Source organism: Phocoena phocoena, chromosome 7 (assembly GCF_963924675.1).
Source record: "Phocoena phocoena chromosome 7, mPhoPho1.1, whole genome shotgun sequence".
Classification (NCBI taxonomy): Eukaryota; Metazoa; Chordata; class Mammalia; order Artiodactyla; family Phocoenidae; genus Phocoena; species Phocoena phocoena.
The window spans coordinates 107,917,194-107,940,180 of record NC_089225.1 but is presented as its reverse complement, the minus strand read 5'-3'; the positions used below and the strand labels follow the sequence as shown (position 1 = coordinate 107,940,180).

General features: G+C 59.2%; 2 protein-coding genes across 3 annotated transcripts; both read right to left on the bottom strand.

Moving 5' to 3' along the window:
- Positions 1–1,510: 1,510 nt before the first annotated feature.
- On the bottom strand, positions 1,511–8,535 carry CHRND (cholinergic receptor nicotinic delta subunit). Of its 2 annotated transcripts, XM_065880464.1 has the most exons (12): positions 8,484–8,535; positions 8,100–8,245; positions 7,643–7,687; positions 7,129–7,238; positions 6,806–6,961; positions 6,479–6,588; positions 5,500–5,700; positions 4,303–4,414; positions 4,110–4,224; positions 2,858–3,062; positions 2,650–2,768; positions 1,511–1,957 (listed from the first exon to the last, which is right to left on the bottom strand). In XM_065880464.1, exons 1-12 carry the CDS (start codon positions 8,533–8,535, stop codon positions 1,775–1,777), a joined length of 1,554 nt encoding a protein of 517 aa, XP_065736536.1. In that variant the 3' UTR covers positions 1,511–1,774. The 2 variants fall into 2 exon arrangements, with proteins under 2 accessions (XP_065736536.1, XP_065736537.1); XM_065880465.1 differs by lacking the exon at positions 7,643–7,687 and having other exon boundaries at positions 1,775–1,957.
- Positions 8,536–9,356: 821 nt separating this feature from the next.
- PRSS56 (serine protease 56) lies at positions 9,357–14,287 on the bottom strand. Its single transcript, XM_065881044.1, has 13 exons — positions 14,188–14,287; positions 13,453–13,560; positions 12,982–13,035; positions 12,676–12,865; positions 12,209–12,308; positions 11,962–12,121; positions 11,580–11,722; positions 11,171–11,333; positions 10,796–10,972; positions 10,546–10,710; positions 10,404–10,466; positions 9,919–10,025; positions 9,357–9,554 (listed from the first exon to the last, which is right to left on the bottom strand). Exons 1-13 carry the CDS (start codon positions 14,285–14,287, stop codon positions 9,357–9,359), a joined length of 1,728 nt encoding a protein of 575 aa, XP_065737116.1.
- Positions 14,288–22,987: the final 8,700 nt, after the last annotated feature.

The following is a 22,987-nucleotide window of genomic DNA, read 5'->3' as shown; positions in this document are numbered from 1 at the left end:
CAGTCACCACGCCAGGCTTGGATGCAGGAGGCCCTTGTGAGGGCCCCAAGGGCCTGTCCTCAGTGACTGAGGCCCACGAATGAGGAATGAGATACATAACCACCCCTAAAATTTGCAGGACACATGTAACTACCTTTACTCCTACTAGCAAATTTGATCTTCAAGACGCCTCATGAGCTGGACTTATCCACACTTTGCAGATGAGAAAACTGAAGCTGAGAGATGACGGGTGGTTCGCCCAAGGTCACACTGCTAGTGTAACAAACCACCCCAAAGCTTTGTCTCTTAACATGACAAACATTTAATATCTCACACAGTTTCTGAGGGTCAGGAATCCAGGAACAGCTTAGCTGGGTGGCTCTGGCTCAGAGCCTTTTATGGGGCTGTGATCTCATCTGAAGGCTCCACTGTGGCTGAAGGAGCCACTTCAGCTGGAGGATCCATTTCCAAGGTCACTCACAGGGCTGTTGGCCGGAGGCCTCAGTTACTTGCCATCTGGACGTCTCCACAGGGCAGTTCATCATGCCCCTGGCTTCCCCAAAGTCAGAGAGCCAACTAAGAATGAGTGAGGGAGGGAGAGCAAGACAGAGAGAAAGAGAGTGGCTGCAATGTCTTCTACCACCTGATCTTGGAAGTGACACACTGTCACTTCTGCCTCCTTCTATCGGTTACACAGACCAATCTTGGTACCATGTGGGAGGGTATGAATGCCAGGAGGTGTGGCTCACTGGGGCCACCTTGGAGGTGGGCTACCACACAGAACCACATCCTCTGGCTCCTGCAACCTCAGCCCTTCAAGGCCTTTGGGATAGCAGTGGCGGGGGGCTCCCTTTGGGGTGGAGTTGCCAGATTTAGCCAATTAAAATACAGGATTCCCAGTTAAATTTGAATTTCAGGTAAACAATGAATCATTTTTTAGTATAAGTATGTCCCAAGTCTTGTCTGGCAACCCTATTTTGGGGAAGAGGAGTAGGTGCTCAAGGGGACAAGCCTGGGGGGATGGCCGAGTTCTGGGGCTTTTAGATGGTGCATGGGGCTTTAGGCCAGGCTGACCTCTGGCCTTGTGGATGCTGAACCTGACCCTTCCACCCCCATCCTCAGCTTTCCAGGGGGACCCAGACAGAGTGGCCAAGGCAGAAAGGGCTGGGGAAGGCCACTCTGCAATCCTGACGCTCCCAAACCTGCCAAAAGACTCCTTCCCTAGTGGGACTGGAGAGAGAGGCATCCCCAACCTCGGCTCCAGGTGGGGCCTCAGAAGCCCAAGACTAAGGGGTTGGCAGAAGGAAGCGGCTGGAGGAGCTGGGAAGTAAAGGCCCAGGATCCCACCTGTTCCACCCCCACCTGAGGGAGAGGGAGGCAAGAAGATGTCTGTCTTTCTGACCCCTCACAGAGGGGTCCCAAGAGGCCAGCCTGAGTGGCATTCTCCCTGGTCCCTGAGCCAGCCCTCTGCCTCCCCCTAGATCGTCCTGCCCCACCCCCAGCCGATGTCCACTCTCAGCCCTTCTCCGGTGGCTCCTGGCTTTATTTGCAAAGGAACCACTGTTGAGAATTAGGGCTTCCCCCTCCCTCCCTTGACCTCAGCTCGTCTCTGCCCCAGCCTGGCAGGACCAACTGGGCTCAGAGTCTCAGGGCTGGGAATCGGTCTGCCCAGGAAGAGCTGGTTGTTTCGCAGACACCCCTGTCCACACAGCTATCCACCGCACCCCCTGTACCTCCCTTTCAGGCCAGCCGCCTCCCCTGGCTGTTGGGCCAGGCTGGGGAGGGCACGCCCGCTCTAGATGAAGCGCTTATCCTGCTCCCGGTAGGAGAAGGGGTCCCCAGGGAAGGGCTGAGGTGGAGGCTGGTTGTAGGCGCCCTGCAGGAAGATCCAGGCTGTGCCCACCACCATGATGGGTGTCACCACAAACAGGCAGAGTCGGTCCACTGTGCGGGCTATCCGATTCCAGCAGTCCTTCTCCTGGGGGCAAGGGTGACAGAGACAGAGACAGTGGGGTAAGAAGGGCCCCCAGACCACATACTCACACCCCAAGCCGGGGCCCACGGCCTCGGCGTATCTGTGGGGCCTGCCTCGGGCTTGCAACAGATGGCATGTGCTGCCATGTCCCCAGCAAGGGCCCAGGCCCACCTCCAGCCACAGGCGGGGCTGGTCGTTCTGTCTGTCCAGGAGACAGAGAGCAGGCCCACAGACTCCCTCCCAGCCTCTCAGTGCTGCCACTAGCTTATATGTGAACTAGGAAAATATGCCCCTTTGTCAGGGGAGATTTTTTAAGTTGTGTAGCACTGAACAACCCTATAGGGCCGCCTTTTAAATGTCTGGCTTTGTCTGGAGTATCAAGCTGGGAGTTGAGCAGGGACAGAAAGTGATTGACAGCTGGGAGAAAAAAGGGACCCTAAATGAGGTCCAGAGTGTGACCCCAACGGGGCAGAGCTGTGCGCCTGTGTGTATATCTGAGTGTGTGCCTGGCCCTGCACACTGCTATGGGATTTTAGGCAGGGGATCCCCCTCCCCGAGAGGCCTGAAATCTGCACCCACTGTGAGCTCCATCTAAGTTGATAGGTATCTCTGAGGGGAACTGTGCCCCCTTAAGATATGTGTCCGATCAGGGCACTACCTGAACATCTGTACACAGCAACCCTCTGGCTACTCACGTCATTGTAATTGTTCTGGTCCTTCATGTGGTTGACGATGAAGTTGGCCCCATCCACAGCTGGCTTCAGCTCACTGAAGAGCTCCTGCTGGGCCTGCTCAGAGCCTACTGGGGGCCGACCTGTGGACACCAGGCCAGAGGTGGGCATGGGGCCTGCCCTCACCCCATCTCCTGTGGATGGGCCGAACTCCAAGCCATCAGGGACCCACGTGCGGTGGTGAGGCGCCGGGCCAGCCCATGACGCTCTGACTGCTTCTCAAACATGAGGTCACTTCGGGACTTCAGCGAGAAGTACTCCTCTGCCTTGGAGATGTAGCCCAGGGAGCTGCTCCTCCGAACCAGGGTCCCAGGGCTGGGCCCATCCTCTGCCGGACGGGACATGTGCAGGACCTCAGGCAGGGTCTCCAGGAAGAGCTATGGCAGGTCGGAGGGGCCAGCTTACAAACGTGGGTCACCTTCACACATGCAAACATCACACATGCAAACATCTGTGACTCCATTCCTGGCTTGCCACAAAGTGCTCGCCCGTCTGATGCTGTCATTTATTCTTCTGATCCCCTACTGATGGACAGTTAGGTTGCTTCCAACTCTCTCATTACAGCAGAACTCTGATCCCCTACTGATGGACAATTAGGTTGCTTCCAACTCTCTCATTACAGCAGAAGAACACTGATCCCCTACTGATGGACAATTAGGTTGCTTCCAACTCTCTCATTACAGCAGAAGAACTCTGATCCCCTACTGATGGACAATTAGGTTGCTTCCAACTCTCTCATTACAGCAGAAGAACGCTGATCCCCTACTGATGGACAATTAGGTTGCTTCCAACTCTCTCATTACAGAGAAGAACTCATTTGTTGAAAATGAATTATATATGAAAAAAAAAAGTAAGAAAAATGCCCCCAACGCAGAGCTAAGACCAGAAAAGTTGCTAAAGTATCCTCAGCTGTCCCAAAACAACCAGGTGGCCCTGCAGAGGCCAGGAGGCAAGGACAGTCCCCTTCCTGGGCACCCTGCCCCCACATTGCTCACCTTCCTTTGAATCAAGGTATAACAAACACACAGTAGACTCAACAAATCTTAAGTATGTAGCCAGGTGAAATTTTACAGATGCATTCAGCTGTGTAAACACCTCTCAGATAAGATAAGAACTGTATGTCAAAAATGTTCCCTCCTGCCTCACCCCCATCAATTCCTACCCACACCCAGAGGGAACCACCATCCTGACTTCTAGCACTGAAGATTGGTTTCGCCTGTCCTTGAACTTCACAGAAAGGAAATCTTGCAGTCTCTTTAGCATCGGGCTTCTTTTATGTAATATTCAGCCTGGGACGTGGGGAGCAGCAGGGCCACTTTTGCTGCCAGGTAGCACCCCCTGTTGTGGGTACCGCTGCGGCTTCACGCATCTCCCTGCAGAGAGGCACGTGGACGACCTCCACCTTTTAGCTACTGAGCCCTCACCTTCTTGACTCCCTCAGAGAGCATGTGGGTGCTGGGCGTGCGGAAGTGGATGTTGAGTACGATGACACAGATCACCACGACCATGGTCACCAGCACCATGCCAAAGAGCAGGAACCTGTGGGCACAGATGCAGCCTGGAGCCCCCGCCCAGAGCGAGGAGTGGCGGGGTGAGGCAGGCAGGGATGGCACTCACTTGCCGATGAGGGGGATGGCCATGGACGTGGCTGGCAGCCTCTTGGAGATAAGCAGCAGGAAGACAGACTGGGCCAGGAGCACCGAGATGGCCATTGACGTCTTCTCGCCACCTGGGGAGCCCATCCTTAGCTGTGACCTCTGGCCCGGGGCCCGGAGGGCCCCACGGTGGTCCCTGCACTACTGTTCACAATGCCATGGTGCCCTGGGCTAAGGAGCTGCCACTTACTGCTAGGTGACCTTGGGCAAGCAGCCTAACCTCTCTGTGCCTCAGTTTCCTCAACCACTAAAAGCCGGAAGGCCAAAGTGAGAGAGTGTGTGTTAAATTCTCAGACGCTGCCTGCCACTGGGTGAGAGCTCAAGGAACCCCTGCTTTCCTCGTTAGCCAATCCCCTGCCACTCAGCCCTGTTAAATCACAGACCTTCTCTGTCCCTCCACCGCACAGAAAGCCCCAAGGCATCCTCATACCCAGATGACATTCCTGCTCTCAGCCCTTTGCTCAGAGACCCCAGCCCAGCACCGCCCTGCTCTTCCCACCTGCGCCCCTCAGCGTGCTGTGCCGTGCTGGCCCCGTTGGTCTTGGGTCCACGGCCCCGCCCCAGCGCTGCTTCTCGGTCTGCAATGCGCCTCGCAGCCAGACTCCAGCTCCCGCCCCACCGCCCCCCAGGCTGCACTCCTAGTCTTGTAGTTTCTACTCTGTCTGTCAGGGTCCGGGGCGGGGTCACATTTGTCTCTGGAACTCACTGTGCCCTGCTCATAGCCAAGTAGCCACAGATGACACGTGCCCTTCTCGAACCAGGTGTGTGTAGATTGCACGCCCCATGCCCTGGCTTCCCAGAGACCTTGTTATCCACCCATTGGTTCAACAGCCAGGCCCACGGTCACACAGTGGTGACCACACAGGCCCGATCTCTGCCCTGACAGAGGGACACTTTTGTAGTTCTCCCTAGGGTCCTTGGGAAGCCCATGATGAGAGGCAGAGGGGAGGTCCAAGAGGGATGGAGCCCCTGGGGGCCCTGTCCACTTGGGGGATGTCTGACAGGGTCACAGAGCCCTGCCACTGACAGGCCATGTGCCCCTCGTTCCTGGACCCTGGGCAGGGAGCACCAGGTTGGTGACCCCCAGGAGGAAGTGAGGGGCAGGGCAGGGGTGGCCGAGCTCAGGGGCCCTCGGGGAGGGGCCCGGGGCTGGGCTCACAGTCCGCCGGCAGGTAGAAGACTAGGTTGATCATGAAGGAGATGAGCACGCAGGGCACCAGGATGTTGATGACGTAGAAGAGCGGCTTGCGGCGGATGATGAGGTAGAAGGTGACGTCCTGGCGGCTGGGACTGCCCAGTGAGGCACTGGGGTCCACGTTGATCCTGGCCGGCCGGTGCACTATCTCCCACTCCCCGTTCTCTGAGGGTGGCACATGGATGCCTGGGGGTCAGGCCGGGCAAGGGGGCCGGGGGTGGGGGGTGGGCCTTGGGGCAGGTCGAGGGCGGTGGGGGGCGGGGGGCGCTGGGTGGAGTGAGCCAGCCCAGAGCCGCAGCCAGGCCTGTTGGCAGGGGCCTGCGGGGCTTGGGAGTGGGGTGGGGGCACGGACGAGGGTTCACACTCTGTTTCTGGGTATCTTTCCCTGGGGGTTGGGATGGAAGTTTCACTCTACAAGGGGGAAGTTTTCCTCTGGGACTGATTTTTTTTTTCTCCTTGGAAAAAATAGAAGCTGAGGCCGTATGTGGTTCAAATAAGGAGGCTTGGGGATAACAAGGCAGTGAGAGTAAGAACCCTCCTCCCCGTGATGTACCAGCCTCGGGACCAGCGGGATGTGGGTCTCCTCTGACAGACAGGGGCAAGCGGTAGGGCCCAGTAAAAGATCTGAGCCTGATCACAGAGAGGGGAGGGGGCGTTGGGAGGGGGCAACATACACACCATCAGGATGACAGCCAAAGTCCCAGCCGTCCCCTGGACCACCCCCCTCATCTGTCGGCCACACCATCCCCAGGGACCCTGCTCAGACGGGGAAGGGTCTGGCCTGTGTGTGTCTACCTGCACGTCTGTGTCCCTGTGTGTCCACGTCCTAGGTGTGTGTATGTACGCGTGCATCTCTGCGGTGGGGATGTCAGTGTGACTGTATCCGTTGGGTTGGGGGGGGGTTCTGAGGGGCCAGCCCACCCAGCAGCTGCGGCTCCGGCACCTGTGAAGCCCTCGGGGTCGATGATGATCCACTCCACGGGGTAGTAGCGGCCGTCTTCTTCATCCTGCTTCAGGCTCAGGGTGATCTCCTTGGCCGTGTACTTGAGTGAACTGGGGAGGGTAGTGGGCAGAAGGTGGTCCTCAGCCGCTGGCTGGTGCCACCGATGGGGGAAAGGCTAACACAGGAGGTTCACGGGTGGAGGGGGCCACGGTGGGGATGGGAAGCTTGAATCGGGACAGAGCAGGGGCCTCTGCCTGAGCGTGTTTACCTCCCTCAGCCCCTGGCGGGGTGCCCTGGGGGGAGGGGCGGCTGGAGATGTGGGTGCACCTGAACTTGAGGGAGCAGTTCTGCCAGTCGAAGGGGAAGTAGGTGACGGAGACGGGGCAGGAGGAGCGGAAGATGGCGGGCGGCAGCCAGTACACGTAGCCTGAGGGGTAGATGAGCACGTTGCAGGAGTAGGAAATCTGGAAGGAGCCGTCATTGCTGCGGGACGGGGACAAGGGCCACAGTGAGTGCTGGCCAGCTGGGAGTTGGCCGAGCTGGGGGAGGCAGAGGAGGGCGGGCAGTCAGAAGCTTGGGACTGGAGGGGGACGCTCAAGACGAAGGGAGGCAGAGTGGTGGAGGGAAGCCAGGGAGGGCTGCGGCTCAACTTGTTCTCCAGCACTATCTCTGGTAGCCACACCATGTCAGAGGGCAGACGCAGGACACTGATGTTCCCAAAATCTTTGGCCTCCCACTTCAGCCGGCTGTCTGTCCAGCCCTGGAAGCCCAGAAGAAATGTAAGCAGTGGGCTCTGCTGTTGTCCGGGCTCCCCCATTCCCCCCGCTCCCCGAGCAACCACTTCCCTGGGGGAAGACTGGACAGGGGCTGGGGCTGGGACAAAAGAGGTTGGGTAGCAGACAGTGTCTTCTAATAAAATCAAGATACTGCGACAATTTTCCCTAGGTCAAGATCCTAATCCACAGAAGGCTCTATCTGGGCTTGTGGCGGCATCAGCTGATGGGAAGGGCGGTCGGGCCTGGGGTTTGTCTGTAGGCAGGAACCAGTCCCTCCCAGAGGACAGTGTCTGAGGCAGGCTGGGGATCCCCAAGCAGAAGCGAGCACAGGCGAACCTGGGCCCTGCACCCTCCCCACCCCCAGCTCTGTGCGGGGTGTTCTCCTTACGTGCTCAATCCACACGTTAGTGGTGAGGGTCTCTTCAACTTCTTTCTGTAATCAAACAGGAGGACTGTCCCCCCGGGGCCTGCACCCTTTCACCAGGCACCTACTCTTGGCTGCCACCCAGGGGAAACCACGGCAATGGCCTGCCCCCAGCAGCCAGGAGTGGATGGGTAGACCAGGAAGCAGGGTGGGCATATGGCCTCTCACGTGTGTCATGGGTGCGAAACGGGGGCACCCAGAACTGAAGCTGGAGGGAAAGGGGCATCTTCAGCCCAAGACTTGTGGGCAGCACGCAGAGGCACAGAGAGGCCCCGAGCGCGTTTCCCAGGGAGAGGAGCTACCAGAGGCCGGGATGGGGCCTTGACCTTCCTCCACGGCCATCCCAGGCCAGGAGACAGCCAGGCCTCCTGGAAGCCATCCCTGCCACCGTTCCCCAGCCCAGCCAGGAGGAGCCACTCACCAGGGAGATGAGGTTGGAGAGGGTGAGGGCCAGGGTGACCTCCACGGTCTCCTCTTTGTGCGCCGCGGGCCGCAGCTCTTTGTTGTAATGCTTCTCCTCAAACAGGTGCCGGATGAGCCGCTCCTCCTCGTTCAGGCCCCAGCTGCCTGGGGAGGGTCGGGGACAGGGGCCCGGGAGGGACGCCGCCCTGAGGTCCTGCTGGGCGTGGAGCGGGCCCCGGGGGGGTGGCCCCTCCAGGGAGGAATGGCAGTGGGAAGTGGGGAGGTGGGCCTGACGCTGGGAGAGGGAGCCCCACGTAGGAGGGGACGGGAGGGGAGCATGCCGTGGGGGACCTGGGTAGGGGTCCTGGGGGACCCTCCAGGGAGGGGTGATGGCCACTCTTACCACACACGACCAGGGCAGCCAGCAGCCCCAGCGTTAACACGGGCCCCTCCATCCTGTTCCTCTGACTGGGTCTTGGGTCGGCCCCTCCTGTCGGCAGGGCTGGGGAATGCGGGCAGGTGGCCGAGGGGACAGGTGCAGGGTGCGGTGCGGTGCCAAGGGAAGAGGCCGCCGGAAGCGCAATCTGACACCTCGAGGCTCTGTGGCAGGCTGGAGAAACTGGGGCAGGTGATGCGGGCGTGGGGACAGGGACTGGCCAGCTGGGCAGGAGCCCAAGGACACGAGGCGAAGATCCCAGGCTGGGACTCCCCACCGCTAGTGGTGAGGGTGGGGGCCGGGTGGAGAGGCGGGCCATGGGGGGCGGCACTGGTCAGCCATGGACAGCAGGGTGGTGACAGGCGGCGGTACTGCCATTTCTTGGGAGGTAGACCGATATGCTGAGATGGGGGGCTCTGGAGCCCCTCTCCAGTGTCTTTGTGACCTCTGTCAACTAACTGCTTCCAGAGGCTGGGCCCTAACCCCAAAGATCCCATGTCCACCCACTCCAGTCCCATCCTAAGAAAGCTCTGGAGTGGTCTCCGTAGATCATAAATAATGTTTATTAAAGCAGTTGTGATCTTCCTATGGTACATCTGGGAAGGTACGTTGGGCCCAGGACCCCTTCCCCCCACGCCCCTGCCCACACCCAACTCTGGCCATGACAGTTTGTCATCATGTTCCCTGGACCCTCTGCAGGCCCTGCGAGCAGTAGTCCTGACCAGGGACTGCGGGTGGAGACACGGCTCAGGGCCACCTGGCTGGGGGAACCTGAGGGCTGAGTGGGTGGTGCCCCTTCCTCCCCAGCCCTCGGCCCTGCCTTGAAGCCATCCGGGGTCCCTAGGGCTCTGCCTCCGCCAGGGCTGCCAAGCGGAAGGCCTGTAGGGCCTGCACCAGCAACCGGGGAAGGCTTTGTGCCAGCGTGGCTGGCTCCAGACCCACCAGGCCGCCGAAGACCACGTGCCGGCCCCCCAGACCTGCCCAAACCCAGGCTCGGAAGAGCCCGGTCAGTGTCTTGGAGCCCAGGTCTGCCAGGACCTGCAGAGGAAGGAGACAACTCAGGGGCCCACAGCCCCACTCTTGGTCCCCTTCCTCCTCGCCCCCAGAAACTCTCACTCAGACCCAGCCCTTCCCCAGCCCCCTCCCCCAGTCCTGCACACTTTCTGCTCACTTGGACACCCCCCAAGCTCCTCCACTCACACCTCCCCCAACTCCTTCACATCCAGCTAGCATCCAGCTCACACACAGCCGCCCTCCCCATCCTCTTCCCCTTGGGCACCACCCACTACCTCCACCCCAGGCTGCTGGGGGAGGGTCTCTCCTGTCTCCCTCCCCATCAGGGCTGACCTAGGTTAGCCTTCCGAGGCCACTGCGAAGGAGTCTGGGAAGCCCGGGAACCCACCTCGTGAAAGTCCAGGGCCAGGCGCTCGGCAGGGACCTGTAAGATCCAGGCATGGGTGCCCTGGAGGGCAGCCAACTTCTGCCACAGGGGCTCCAGCCCAGGGCAGCCTGCAGGAAGGGGAGAGACTTTGGGAATACGAGGGGACTGACACTAGCATGGAACCGGGGTGGTATTCCCACCAGTGCCTCTGGACACCTCCCAGTGGGCAGATTTCTCCTCCTGCTACAGATGGGGCGGCCGAGGGGCAGCCGAGGCTCAGAGAGGTTAAATGATAGCACAAAGCCCAGCATCTGTTGACACTGATGAGGGCCCAAAGTCACAAGTTCCCCCAAAGAATCATCCGCCCTGCTGCCAGGGAGGGGGAGACCGGGTCTGCCCGCGGGGTGAAACTGCTTCCCAGCTGCAGACCCCGGGAGAATCCCCTGCGGGCCTCGGCCCACCCTTGGCCTACTCCACTGGAGACCGCCGGCAGGGGGCGTCATTACCGTTCGCTTCCCCGCGCTGCTCCGACCTCCGCTTCGGGAACCCAGTGCCTGCCGCCCGCGATCCTGGGGAGCTGCACGGTTAGGTGAACGCCTCGGCCGCGCTGGGGTGGGGCGGGGGCTGGGCTGCGAGGGCTTGGGGTACCTGAGTGCAGCCGCTGCTCGCGGGAGAGGTGCCTGGGAGGATCCCGGAGCGACGGAGCGGGCCGAGCCAGGGCCGGGGCCAGGGGCCGCGCCCCCGGGCGCGGGCCGAACAGCTCCTGGGCGCCCCGCAGCAGCTCCAGTAGGGTGTGCGCCAGCGAGCGCAGCTCTGCGGGCGCGATAAGGGTCCGAGCGGCTGTCAGACGTGGGCCAGACCCTCGGGTCCCCGGCCCAGCCCCAGGAACGGGACTGACCACATCGCCGCCGGCGCTGCAGGCACTGCTGGTGCGCCAGGCGCGCACAGGCGCCCGCGGGCCCCGGGCACAGGTGGGCGTAGAAGGCACAGGGCGGGGCGGCGTCTGCCAGCGGCTCCTCCGACGGGTCCCAAGCCAGAAGCTCCCTGCAGCTGGGCTCGCGGCTGAAGCGGGCGGCTGCGAGGGGCGTCAGGGGCTAGCCTACTCCACCCCCGCTTCCCCTCTTCAGGCCCTATAGCCCCCAAAGCCCTCCGCGGGAGGAGGATAGGCTTTCCCGACGCAGGAGGCTGGGAGTGGGCAGGGTGGAAAGGCGCTCGTCCCAGGGCAGTTTGCCGGGCACTCCGGGGAGGGGGGGAATAGGGATGGGGCGCTCACCGCTCATCTGCTCCTGGAGCCAGTCCTTGAACACAGCCACACGGGTGTAGACCCCAGGCTTCCCTGGCTCCCCGCATCCGTCCCCCCAGGAGGTGACTCCGTACAGGACCTCCCTGGGGCGGGGGCCAGGTTCAGAACAGGTCAGGGGGCCTCCAGAGTCACCCTGCGAGGATCCGAGCCAAGAGAGAGGGCACTGCATCGATCCATGTCACCCTCAATGACAGCCTTATGGCTGGCAGGGTAAAGCAGCTCTGAGCTCTACTGGGGTTACCACTCTTGGACCCATTTTAGAGATGAGGATATAGAGGCTCAGAGAAGTTGAGTGACAGACTGATTGTAGAAGGAAAGGAGGCCGTCCCGCCCCTGAGGAGTGGCCCACCACTACCCTCCGATCAGTCGGGGCTCATACCTGGCACGAGTCAATGCCGCCGGCCAGGTAGCCGGCACAGAGCATGCTGCTGGGGCGCAGTCCTGGCCCCAGGGCCCTTCTGCAGGTGTCGGCGCTGAGCAGGGGCACACGGGCTTCCCTCACCGCCTCAGCCTCAGGCCCATCTACAGGGAAGCAGTGGAAGGGGCTCAGGCCTGGAGGGCAGGGGTCCTGCTTCAGAGGTCTCCCTCCCCCCACTGCCCTCCTTGACTTCCCCCGCTTTGCGAGATGGGCAGCATTTTGTGAAGACAGCTGGGCGTAGGTCAGAATTCTTACACCCCAGCCTTCCCAAACTCCATCACCCCAGTCCCCCAATCTTCCCACGCACACGCGCGGCTCACCCAGGCCCTGCCCTGCCTAGTACCTTCGAAGAGGGCACCCCAGCCCGCAATGGCGCAAGCAGTGCCTGCGGGGGGCTCCTGGGGCTCTTGGGGCAGGCACACGGGGCGCGCCGCCCCTGTCGGGCTCACCGGCGTCCACAGCTGCACCAGGGCCAGGTCGTTGTGGAAGGTCCGAGGGTCAAACTGGGGAGGGGGTGGCGGCGCAGCGTCAGTGCGGGTGGGGGTGGGGTGCTGTTCCCAACTCTGAGGGCCTGGGGGCTGCCCTCTCACCTTGGGGTGGGGCAAGATGCGGTTCACCGGCACCTCCTCCGCCTGCTCCCCCCGGGGCCCCTCGGCCAGCGTCACCGTCCACAGAAGCTCGTTCGGGGCGCTGCGGGGCGAGCGGCGGGAGACACGCCGCACAAGGATGCAAGAGAGGTCCCTTGGAGACCCTGCCCTCCGCCCACAGGCACCACCCAGCGAGCCCGTGCGCCGGGCTGTTTCTCCGCCTGGGGGCAAGGAGGGCGGGCCCGGGAGAAGCCGCGACGCCGAGTGGGGAGAAGGCCCAGGACGGTGAGTCCCCGGAGAATCCGCGCCCTGGCTGGGCGGCCTGGGCGCCTTGAGGCGGGAAAGGGGACGGCCGCCGCCAGGGGGCAGCAGAGACCGGTCCTCGCGCTTGGTGCCCGCCGGCCGACCCCGGAAGAGTTGGACCCCGCGTTGGGGATCCGGTTTGGGCAGGGGTCTGGGGCCCGACGTACCCCGCGAAGCAGTGCGCCGCCGTGAGCACCCAGGACGCCGCCACCAGGACGCCGCCGCACAGAGGCTGCCCGCCGAGTTGCAGCCTCACCAGCCAGGGCCAGGCCCCTGGCGGTGCCGCGCTGCCCCCCACAATGCGGCCGTGCGCCCGCGTCACGTTGACAGCGCCCGGGCGCCTCTCGCCACACGGCCCTAGAAAGGCCGAAGCGGCGTCAGGAGGGACGAGTCCCGCTCATCCTCACCACTGAGACCCCTCCAGGGTCCACCCTGCTCTCAGCCCTGCCCGCCTCGAGCCTTTTCAGCCTCACCTGGCTCAGGTGGATCCTGGAGGAGGGGGGCTCGAGGCCCGGGACGCCCAGGTGCTGCTGAGAAACAGACCCCTGAGCCTCACGGACGGCCTTCCACTCTTCACCAGGCCAGGCTGGGCCCGAGCCCTCCGGCCACCTCACCCGGCACCCCCTGCACACATACCCACCCCCCTTACCCTGCCCGGTAGCACTCAGGGTCTGTTTCAGCTGCCATAAACTTCTCACTGCTCAGCAAATAAGCCCAGACTTATTTGCTCCTGCCCTCCTGCCTTTGCACACGCTGTGCCCGTGCCTGGTGTGCCCTTTCCACTCGAGGAGACCTTCCTGAGCGTCATCTTGGTTGCAGCCTCACCCAGTCTCTGTCCCCAAGAGGGGTCAAGTCTGAAGGGAGGGGGCGGGGTGGACAGGAGAACGGGCCCAGGGTAGTCAGCGCCAGCTCACCCGGGCATGGAGGGGTGTGATTGGCACAACTTCGGCACTCATGCAGTCTGTGCTGGATCTCCATCACCACCCGATTTACTGCCCACTGGGCGCTCCTCTGGGCAGCCTGCAACACTTTTGTCCCCTGGGCTGACAGAGCTGCTAGGACATGGGGCACAAGTCATGCACCGTGGGGGAAGAGCTCCTCCGCCTCGCCCCAGCCCTGTGCCCTGCCTTGGGGGACCCGGTGGGGAAGCAGGTTGGGCTCCAGGAGCCCTGGGACAGAATGGGGAGGTCAGAGAGCCCCACGGTCCCAGGCCCCAGCACACAGAGCAGGCGGTCTCAGATTCTCAGCCCGAGGTATGTCTGTAATTTCAGCTGAGCTGGGCTGGAATCTTTGCAAATGGCTTTTCCTTAGAAACCTTGAAAAACAGCACCCCAAAGGTATAGATATTACAGAACTCAGGCTTACTGACACAAAATAACCAGGGCTGAGTTGCCCACCTTGGGGTCCAGATAGCCAAGGGGATGCCCCCCTGGGCCCCTTCGTCCCTGCTAAACCCAGGACCTTCTGTGCCTGCCAGCTCCCCTTCCCCTTCCACCCTCGTCCTCCCCTTTCCTCTCCCACCTGTGTCTCAGTGCCTGGCCCCTTCTCCCAGCAGGGTGGGCAGAAAGGGCCAAAGGTCCTTGTGAGTTGGGAGGGCAAGCTCACGTCCCCCTGCCCGAGACCATCTTGCTCTGTGCTCCTCCCACCTCGGCATCTCCCTCAGAGCAGCCTGGGCTCACCTTGCAGGGTGCTGGGGGGCACGCGCGTGTACAGTGGGTGCCCGTGGGCAGACCGCGGGTCTGGGAGGGGCAGCAGGAGCAGCAGCAAAGCCAGCAGCATGGCGGCCGGGGCTCTTTCCCCCTCGGGGTTCACCCTCCAGGCGTTATCCTTTGGTGCCTGCCCCTGGGCGCTGAGTTCTTGTTCCTCAAATCATCTGATTCTATTCTTTTACATCAAAATGACCGGCTTCCCTTGGTCTGTTCCTCACCTGGCCCTTAACTCCCAGGAGCCCACAGGGGAAATGGGGCTTGGGGGGCTATATACAGGACAGACTGGGGGGGGACACGGGAGGGGGGCCAGGGTGGGGGGAGGGAACGGGATAGTGGGCTCGACCCTCACCTTTGAAGTCTCATCATCCGGGCTCTGAGGCCCCCCTTCTGTCAAAGGAGCCCTTGTTTCTGCGGCTCCATCAAAGGGGCCTGGACAGGCCAGAAGAGCTGACGGTTGGGCTGGGGGCCAGGCAGAGGGGGGCTGGTGGGCAGGGGCTGGCCCTGTCTCCAGGGCTCAGAGCTGGGGCGGGGGGCGGGTGGGGGGCGGGATTCCCATCTGCCCCTATTCCCTGAGGAGTTTACAGTTATGCTGGGGGCAGATGCTCCTGGAGGGAGGAGACAGGGGGTGTCTGAGGGTCCTTAGCAGCCCCACCCACTGAGGAGGTGCCCGAGCTCCCAGCCTCTCTGCCCCTAATTGCTTGGCAGTGTCCCTCCCCAATGTGGCCATTTCTAAAGATGATCAAAGCGCCCTAATTAACGCAGTAATTGCTGCACTGGGGGTAGCGGGGTGGGAAGTAGCAGAGGCAGGCGGACGCTGGAGTGGCCCAGAGAGGAAGGCGGGAGATGAAAGGCCTCACCAGTGGCCCAGTTTGGGAAGGACAGGCCCCAGCCGCTTCTGCTGCTCTCCCAGACCCCCTGCCCCTGCGCAGGGCCCGCTCGGCCTGCCCAGCATTGTTCTCAGTGGCTATGACCCTGATCTGGCAGGAGGGAGTCTTCTGGAGTCTCACGGGAAGGGCCACGAACGGGCAGCTCTCCTGGGACCAAGTCCCCACCTGGGGCAGAGAGGAGGTGCTCTTCTGCCCCTCAGAGAATATCCTGGGGCCAAAAAAAGAATCCTGGTGCCCCAATGCATGCTGGTGACCCCAGGGCGGCTTTGGCAGGCCTGGTCCTTTTTCAGAATGGATCTCTCATGACATCACCTGTGTAATTTTGTCTGCCCAGGTGAACGTGCCCTGGTGGGAACCTCTCCCCCCTTTAGAAGACAAAGCTGCAGACCTGCAGAGATAGCCTGGAGTCAGGGTTCCCACGGGGGTGGTGGGTGAGACACGGAGACTGGGCGGCCAAAGCCGGCAGCTTCTCCAGCCTCTTCCTTCTGCGCCACTGTAGGCAGCAGAGAATAAGTGTGACTTCTGTTTTCCCCCCTGAAGTTCTCTTCCTACCTGTATGGCTGCGAAGCCCCATCATTCTGGTGCTCCCCAACCTCTCTGGGCACTGGCCACAATGAGGCTCCCACCCCCTGGAACTTCACTGGATTAGCCCACGCACCCAGTGGTGTGCTGGAGTCAGCTCAGACTGGCTCCCGAGAGCCAGCTGTTGCCATCTCTTCCCAAGTCTGCATTTGGTGACATCACGCTGGTAGCTTGAAATCAGCCAGGTTTGGAGTATTTACACCATGGGAATCAGCAGATGCTACAAATCAGAGCTCTTTTTCCCCCAGAAAGCCAGTCCTTTGGCATTTATCAGCACACCACTGTACACACAACTTTTTCCCCCTCACCGATTACCACCACACCTCATGAAGGTGATCCCTCTGACTCAGGAATGCCATGAGAATACTGTCTGAGTGTGGATTACTGTGAGTGGATATTGTGAAGTTGGAAACTGTATTCGTCAGAATATCTATACCTCTAGGTACAGATGGGATGCATAGATGGGACGCATAGATGGGACGCATAGATGGGATGCATAGATGGGACGCATAGATAGGGTGTATAGATGGGACGCATAGATGGGACGCATAGATGGGACGCATAGATGGGACGTATAGATGGGACGCATAGATGGGACGCATAGATGGGACGCATAGATGGGACGCATAGATGGGACGTATAGATGGGACGCATAGATGGGACGCATAGATGGGACGTATAGATGGGACGTATAGATAGATAGGATGTATAGATAGATAGGATGCATAGATAGGATGTATAGATGGGGTGTATAGATGGGGTGTATAGATGGGATGCATAGATGGGATGCATAGATGGGATGCATAGATGGGGTGCATAGATGGGGTGTATAGATGGGATGTATAGATAGATGGGATGTATAGATAGATGGAATGTATAGATAGATGGGATGTATAGATGGGATGTATATCTAGATGGGGACCCCATAGGAGAATGGGGTTTAGGGCTTTTTATCTGTAATCTCCAAATTCTTGGCAAGAGGGTGTTAGTTCAATAGAGCCTGTATTTGAAGCATAAATGAAGGCTTGAGAAAGTGTCCAAAGGAAAATTATCTGTGGGACTTCCCTGGTGGTCCAGTGGCTAAGACTCCATGCTCCCAATGCAGGGAGCCCGGGCTCAATCCCTGGTCAGGGAACTGGATCCCACATGCCACAGCTTCGCACGCCACAGCTAAAGATCCCGCATGTGTCAACAAAGATCCCGCATGTGGCAACAAAGATCCCTCATGCTGCAACTAAGACCCGGAGCAGCCAAAGAAATATATATATATATATTTTTTTTTAAAAGGAAGTCGTCTGTGGTTCCGAGAGAGAGAGCCATCCAGGTAAGAGACCCAGAAAGCAGAGAGGTGGGTGGGAAAGCCTAGCAGGCCTTGATGGAGGCCAACAGCTCAGAAGCACCCTCCAAGCTCTGCCCATAGGTTCTTGTGTTCAAGACAGAGAGATTAAGGCCTAGAGCAAAAGCCCCTCGCGACGGAGGACACTTCCCCTGGGGAACTCCTCTGGGAGGACACTTCTGCCCATTCAGCACCTAAGTCCCTCAGCTGCTTGGATTCTGCCAAAGCCAAGTGAAGCAGGCCAGGGCACCAAGACAGAGCCTTCCCGCCCTGCCTCCTGGCCTCCCTTCTGCCTCCACTGGTCTGCAAGGAGGGGGAGGAGCAAGAAAACCTGGAGCTTTGGGTCTACCTACTGCTCCTTCCACCCCCAGCTCCTCTCAGGGTAAAAGCCCCACCACAGCCAAAGAGCAGTGAGGGACCTCACAGCACGGACTGCAATTCCGCTCAAGCCCCAGAGCTTGAGCTCTGCCTCAAGCTCCTCTGCCCCTCCTGTTCCCGTGACTGGGTCACGAGCCCACCCCTCTCCTCTGTCTAGACCCCGCCCCAAGCCCAGGTCAACTTCATCCACTTCCACAGGCCACCTCTTGAGAACCACGTCTAAATACACAATTCATGAAATGATTGTGTTTATTATTGGTGACGGGTGCACTAGTTCCTTACCTACATCTCTCATTGGAATGTGATGGAGAGGCCTTCCGGCCACTGTCCCAGCGGTTCCTCTCATCTCTGTCACATCACCCTCTTGTATCTTCTTTAGAGCAGTCGCTTCTCTGTTGCAAGCTGTCCAGCGGCGCTCTTGCCTGTTTAAGAGGCTCGGTCTCCACAGTCTAGCTGAGTGGGCAGCTCCCCCCTCTCCCTGCCCCACTGCAGGGCTCACTGCGGGACCCCTGTCCGAATCCCTGCTCCCCCAGGGCCCCTCCTCCAAGTGGATCAGACAAACGGACAGGGGAGGTGGACCTTTGGGGTGACACAGTGTTGGTGTAGAGAGTGTTTCCCTCACAGCTCCAGCCAAGCGGGAAGGAGGGCTGGAATCCCCGGAGGAATCAAGGAAAGCCTTGCTTAGGAATCAGGGAGCCAGGAGAGGGAGAGATTGGCATTTCAGTGCCCAGTGGAGGTCAATTCAGCCAGAGGACACCCTGACCAGCCGCGGCCTCCCGAAGTGCCGAGTGGGGAGGGGCCCACACCCCCCACCACCTCTGAGGCTCCTGGTCCCTAAGCATTTACAGAGGGCCTTCCACTTGTGCCCACAGGCCTGAGGGTTGGTCCCAAGTGTGAATGAGACTGGTGGCTTCAGGCTTTGGAAGGGTATGAAGGGTGTGATGGGTGCGATGCTGCCAGCTATATGTTGCTATCACCCGTGTCCGGCAGGCAGGACCAGCTACACAGTTTGCTGGGGTCCCAGTGCAAAATGAAAACGTAGGGCCCCTTGTCCAGCAATTGTTAAGAATTTCGAGATGGTGGCATGTGGAACATTAAACCAAGTGTGAGGCCTTGCTGAGCTCGGGGCCCTGTACCCAGGGACACTGCCCTGAGGGACGCTTCCGTCAGCTGGCAGGTTGGACCCCTGGCACTGCTTGTTCTCAGTGAAAAGGAGCTACGGTAGCCTTAGGGTCTCGACTCTGGTTCCCCCTGGCCCAGGCGGATCAGGAGCAGATGACTGTCCCTATCCCAACCCTGAGGAACGGAAGGTGAGGGGAGACCCCTCGTCACCCTCCCACCCCCACTAGAGTCCCTGAAGCTCCTCCCAGGCTCGGGGAGGGGGAGAAGTGATTTTATCAAGCCAGAGCCTGGAGTTTCAACGGACAATGCCCAGGAGAAGGCTCAAACCTGGGGGGTGGAGAGCGCTCAGAATCTGGCCCCACATTGGGAAGAGAGCTGCCCCTTGCAGTGGGAAAGTGACCTCTGCCTGGCACAGTCGAGGGCAGTGCCTGGAAAACTTAACCTATTTCAAATCTACGTCCTGCTGTGTTGAGATTCCCCAGTAAGCTGGTGAGAGCCATCTGTCTGTCTGCTGCAGGGAGCTAGGGCTTTCCATCTCATCCCGGTGGTCTCCCCAGCACCTAGAACAGAGCCTGACACACTGTATTTGCCGAACAAATGAAGAAATGATTACTGGCCCCTGTTCTTGGTCCAGGGACTGGCACATTCAACTTCCATCTGTCCAGAGCAGTCCTTGGTCCCTGGGTACCCCTCCTCCCCTGTCATCAGCCCCCTTTCCACGTAAGGGGTGGGGCCTGGACTGTGGCCCATTCTCCATCAGGCCCCCATTCACTCTGCCCATTCCCATCCCTCTCCCGTGGAGCGTGGGTCAGGGGCAGCAACGCGCGGTCAGGAGCTGGTAGGAACCAGCACCTCACACGGATATCAGTTATCTCTGAACTCAGACAGAAGTGGCTCGGGGGGGCTTCCCCTCTCCTGGGTTCTCCCCCTCTCCTGCTGCTGCTCTGTTCTTTCCTCTTTGCCTCCTTGTTTTTTCTGGGACTGGGGGCAGGATAACGGTCCAGGCTGTGGGAGGGATGCAGAAGGGATTCAAGGCTCTGTAGGTGACATCTGCAGCTCCTGCTTTCTCAGCCTCCCCTCCAGGCCCCAGTCTCCAGCCTGGGAGGGGAGCCGGCCTTGTCTGCTGACCCTTCTGCCCTGAGTGCCCTCTGAGGCCACAGCTGCTCCACGTCACCCCTCCCGCAGACAGGGGCAAAGTCTCAGCCCCAACCTCCCACTTCAAGATGAAGGAGGGAGAGAACCTTGGACCTTTTTGTCGATATCTCTGGAAACCCCCAGCAGGCTCTTGATGTGGGCCAGCCCCACAGTCTCCCTGCTGGCACGGAGCCCTCTCTTGTATTCAGAGGAAGATGTACGGGGGCCCTGGACCTCTGGAAATGGTGAGGAGAGACCCGGGCACTTGCCATCCCGGGGCAGAAGCTGCCTCTTCAGGTCTCTACACTTATCCTCTGGGGGAGGATTTTCCGCTACCTCCCCCATCAGGGTCCTCCGTGCCATGGTTGTGCTCGCCCCTCCCCCACCCTAACCACCCTGACCTCCTGGACCATGCCTGGACCAGGGGAGTGGACAAAAGGGCAGCCGGAAGGGGACTAACCCAAGAGCTGACCAGGCCACCTTTGAGAGCAGTGTCCCAGGGCATGACAGTGGGATCCACAGCTATGCCTGCCACCTCTGCCGGCCAACAGTGGCCATCTAGGCAACAGAAGCGGCCACGAGCTGGCTTCTGACTCATTGGGATGTGAGGAGAGGTTGAAGTCGGGCTCTCCTTGGGATGACAGGCTGCTCCGGCCATGATTCAGGTCTCAGGCCTGTGGTTCTGACTGTACCTCTGGGTGACTTTGTTTTTTTTGTTTTTTTTTTTTTGTGGTACGCGGGCCTCTCACTGCTGTCGCCTCTCCCGTTGTGGAGCACAGGCTCTGGACGTGCAGGTTCAGCGGCCATGGCTCACGGGCCCAGCAGCTCCGCGGCACGTGGGATCCTCCCGGACCGGGGCACGAACCCGCGTCCCCTGCATCGGCAGGCGGACTCTCAACCACTGCGCCACCAGGGAAGCCCTCTCTGGGTGATTTTGGATGAGGCACTTTCCTGTCGCGAGCTGGATTGTGTCCCCAAAAGATGTGTTGATGTCCTAGCCTCCAGTACCACGGAATATGATGTTATTTGGAAATAGAGTTGTTGCAGACGTAATAGGTTAAGTGAAGGTCATACTGGAGTAGGGTGGGCCCTTAATCCACTATGTCCTTACAAAAGAGAAGAGACACACAGGGAGGAGGCCACGTGATAACGGAGGCAGACACTGGAGTAGCTGCAAGCCGAAGATTGCCGGCGACACGGGAAATAAGAGAAAGGCATGGAACAGATTCTCCCAAAGAGCCTTTGAAAGAGCACAACCTTGCCAACAGCTTGATTTTGTTGGCCTCTGGCTTCCAGAACTGTGAGAGAATAAATTTCCACCCAGTTTGTCATAATTTGTGATGGCAGCCCAGGAAACTCATACACTTCCCTGTCTCTCAACCTCTTGTTCCCAGTCTGGGAAATGGGATAATAACGTCCATCTTGCTGGGAGGATTCAAAGGACACCTGTTAGGCTTCCTGCAAAGGGCTGGCAGGGATTGTCATCATTGTTCTAGATCAGCACCTTGTAAACGTTGGGAATCCATAGGAGGCCGTCTCCCTGCGTGAACATGGTGAGGACTCAAGGGCCTGATCCTGGAAGGCAGCAAGGGACATGCTGGCGCCTAGAGAACAGGAGAGAACGGGACCTGGGGAAGTGGCAAGGGGAGGGGCTCTCCAGGTCCTGTGTGGCCTGATGCTCAGAGGGTGTCTGAGTAGGGCGGTTCCCCTTGCCCCGTGGGGCCTTCCTCAGGCATTGCCTGTCTCCTTTGGCTTGTCAGCTTTACTTACTGACTGCTCTGACTGCTCTGACTTAGCTGAATTTTTCTTTTTTGGCCGCACTGCACAACTTGCAGGATCTCAGTTCTCCCGATCAGGGACTGAACCCGGGTCACGGCCGTGAAAGAGCCGAATCCTAACCACTGGGCCAGCAAGAAACTCCCAGGCTGAACTTGACTTTAAAAGGGAGAGGCGGGCTTCCCTGGTGGCGCAGTGGTTGAGAGTCCGCCTGCCGGTGCAGGGGACGCGGGTTCGTGCCCCGGTCTGGGAGGATCCCACGTGCCGCGGAGCGGCTGGGCCCGTGAGCCATGGCCGCTGAGCCTGCGCGTCCGGAGCCTGTCCTCCGCAGCGGGAGGGGCCACAACAGTGAGAGGCCCGCGTAACGCATAAAAAAAAAAAAAAAAAAAAAAAAAAAAAAAAAAAAAAAAAAAAAGGGAGAGGCAAGGGTGCTGCTTGTGGGTGAGGTGCTGAGTCGGGGGCTGCCCGCTGCAGGCTCCATGGGTCTCGGAGACTGGGTTGGTCCTGGAACCTGCACCCAGGGCTCTCTGTGGTTGGCGAGACCCCTGGCTTCTCACCCAATGTTCTCGGCAGGGGCCACGGACATGGAAGCATCCAGACCGCATTCTACACTCCCCCCAATTCAGAATCCAGCCTTTTGTATACATCCCATAATCCTTGCGGTCTCCATCCTTTCCCAGCACCCTTTCCTGTCAGCCTCTTCTGAAGGGCTTGGGAGGAGAAAGGGGTCATCCCCACCACCTCCCCCAGGCTTCGTCCAGCCTTCTCCAGTGGGGCCAGCCCTCTACCCTGGTCACTGGTATCCTGCAGGGGATGGGGGCGTGGCTCTGCTTTTCCATTTTAATCATGGACTCCAACATCTTTGCTTCTTCATTTAGTGAGAAAATTTGGAGAGTTAGGGTGAATTTTGCTAAAAATACCGGGAAAACAGAAACAAAGAAAATACAAAAGCTCAAGTTCAGAAGAGTTCGTAGAGCGTTAGGTGTTTTGCTACGGACACAGCATCTGCCAGGATGAGCACCGCTGTAGGCGGGCTGCAGGCTGGGTGGTTCACCTCTCAGGTTGAACCCTATGAAATCCATCAAAATGGTCCAATATATGCAAAAGAGTTGCAGCAGCTTTATCTTAAAACGTCAATATTTACAACATGCCCGAAATTACATCTTTCTCACCATTTAAACACGATAGAAACCTTTAGGTAAGGAGGGCCCATGGAGGCAAATTTCTTTTAAGTTAATTATGTGTGAAATTTTGAACACCATTGTTCAACTTTGTAATTAAAATACTGCAAACCATTCCACAATTCTACCTGTTTCCTCTCCTTTTTTTTTTTTTTTAGCTTTTGTCTTTCTTTCTTGTCATCTCTCTCCACAAGTTTTCTTTTTCTTTTCTCAATCTTGCTGTCAGCTGTGTTTCCTTGAAATTTGCTAATTTAACACCTTCAATTTCTACTAAAATATTCACATTTCTCCCCCTTGTACGTAAAAGATTCTCCCAATCAATACTTTTTATTCCCATTCCTTTCAAATCTTTTTGTTACTATGAGATGATCTTT

Bases quoted from the DNA above. Each gene is read 5' to 3' on its own strand.
- PRSS56 (XM_065881044.1), bottom strand. From the start codon at position 14,287: ATGCTGCTGGCTTTGCTGCTGCTCCTGCTGCCCCTCCCAGACCCGCGG. The intron at 10,711-10,795 runs GTCAGTCCCGTT...TCGCGCCCGCAG, and splicing joins GCAGCGCCGGCGGCGATGTG to AGCTGCGCTCGCTGGCGCAC. The intron at 10,026-10,403 runs GTAATGACGCCC...CCCTTCCTGCAG, and splicing joins GCAGCGCGGGGAAGCGAACG to GCTGCCCTGGGCTGGAGCCC.
- CHRND (XM_065880464.1), bottom strand. From the start codon at position 8,535: ATGGAGGGGCCCGTGTTAACGCTGGGGCTGCTGGCTGCCCTGGTCGTG. The intron at 4,225-4,302 runs GTGAGTGCCATC...CTGTGCCCACAG, and splicing joins GCCATCCCCCTCATCGGCAA to GTTCCTGCTCTTTGGCATGG. The intron at 3,063-4,109 runs GTGAGGGCTCAG...GACCTGCCATAG, and splicing joins TCTCTGAGGGAGTCAAGAAG to CTCTTCCTGGAGACCCTGCC.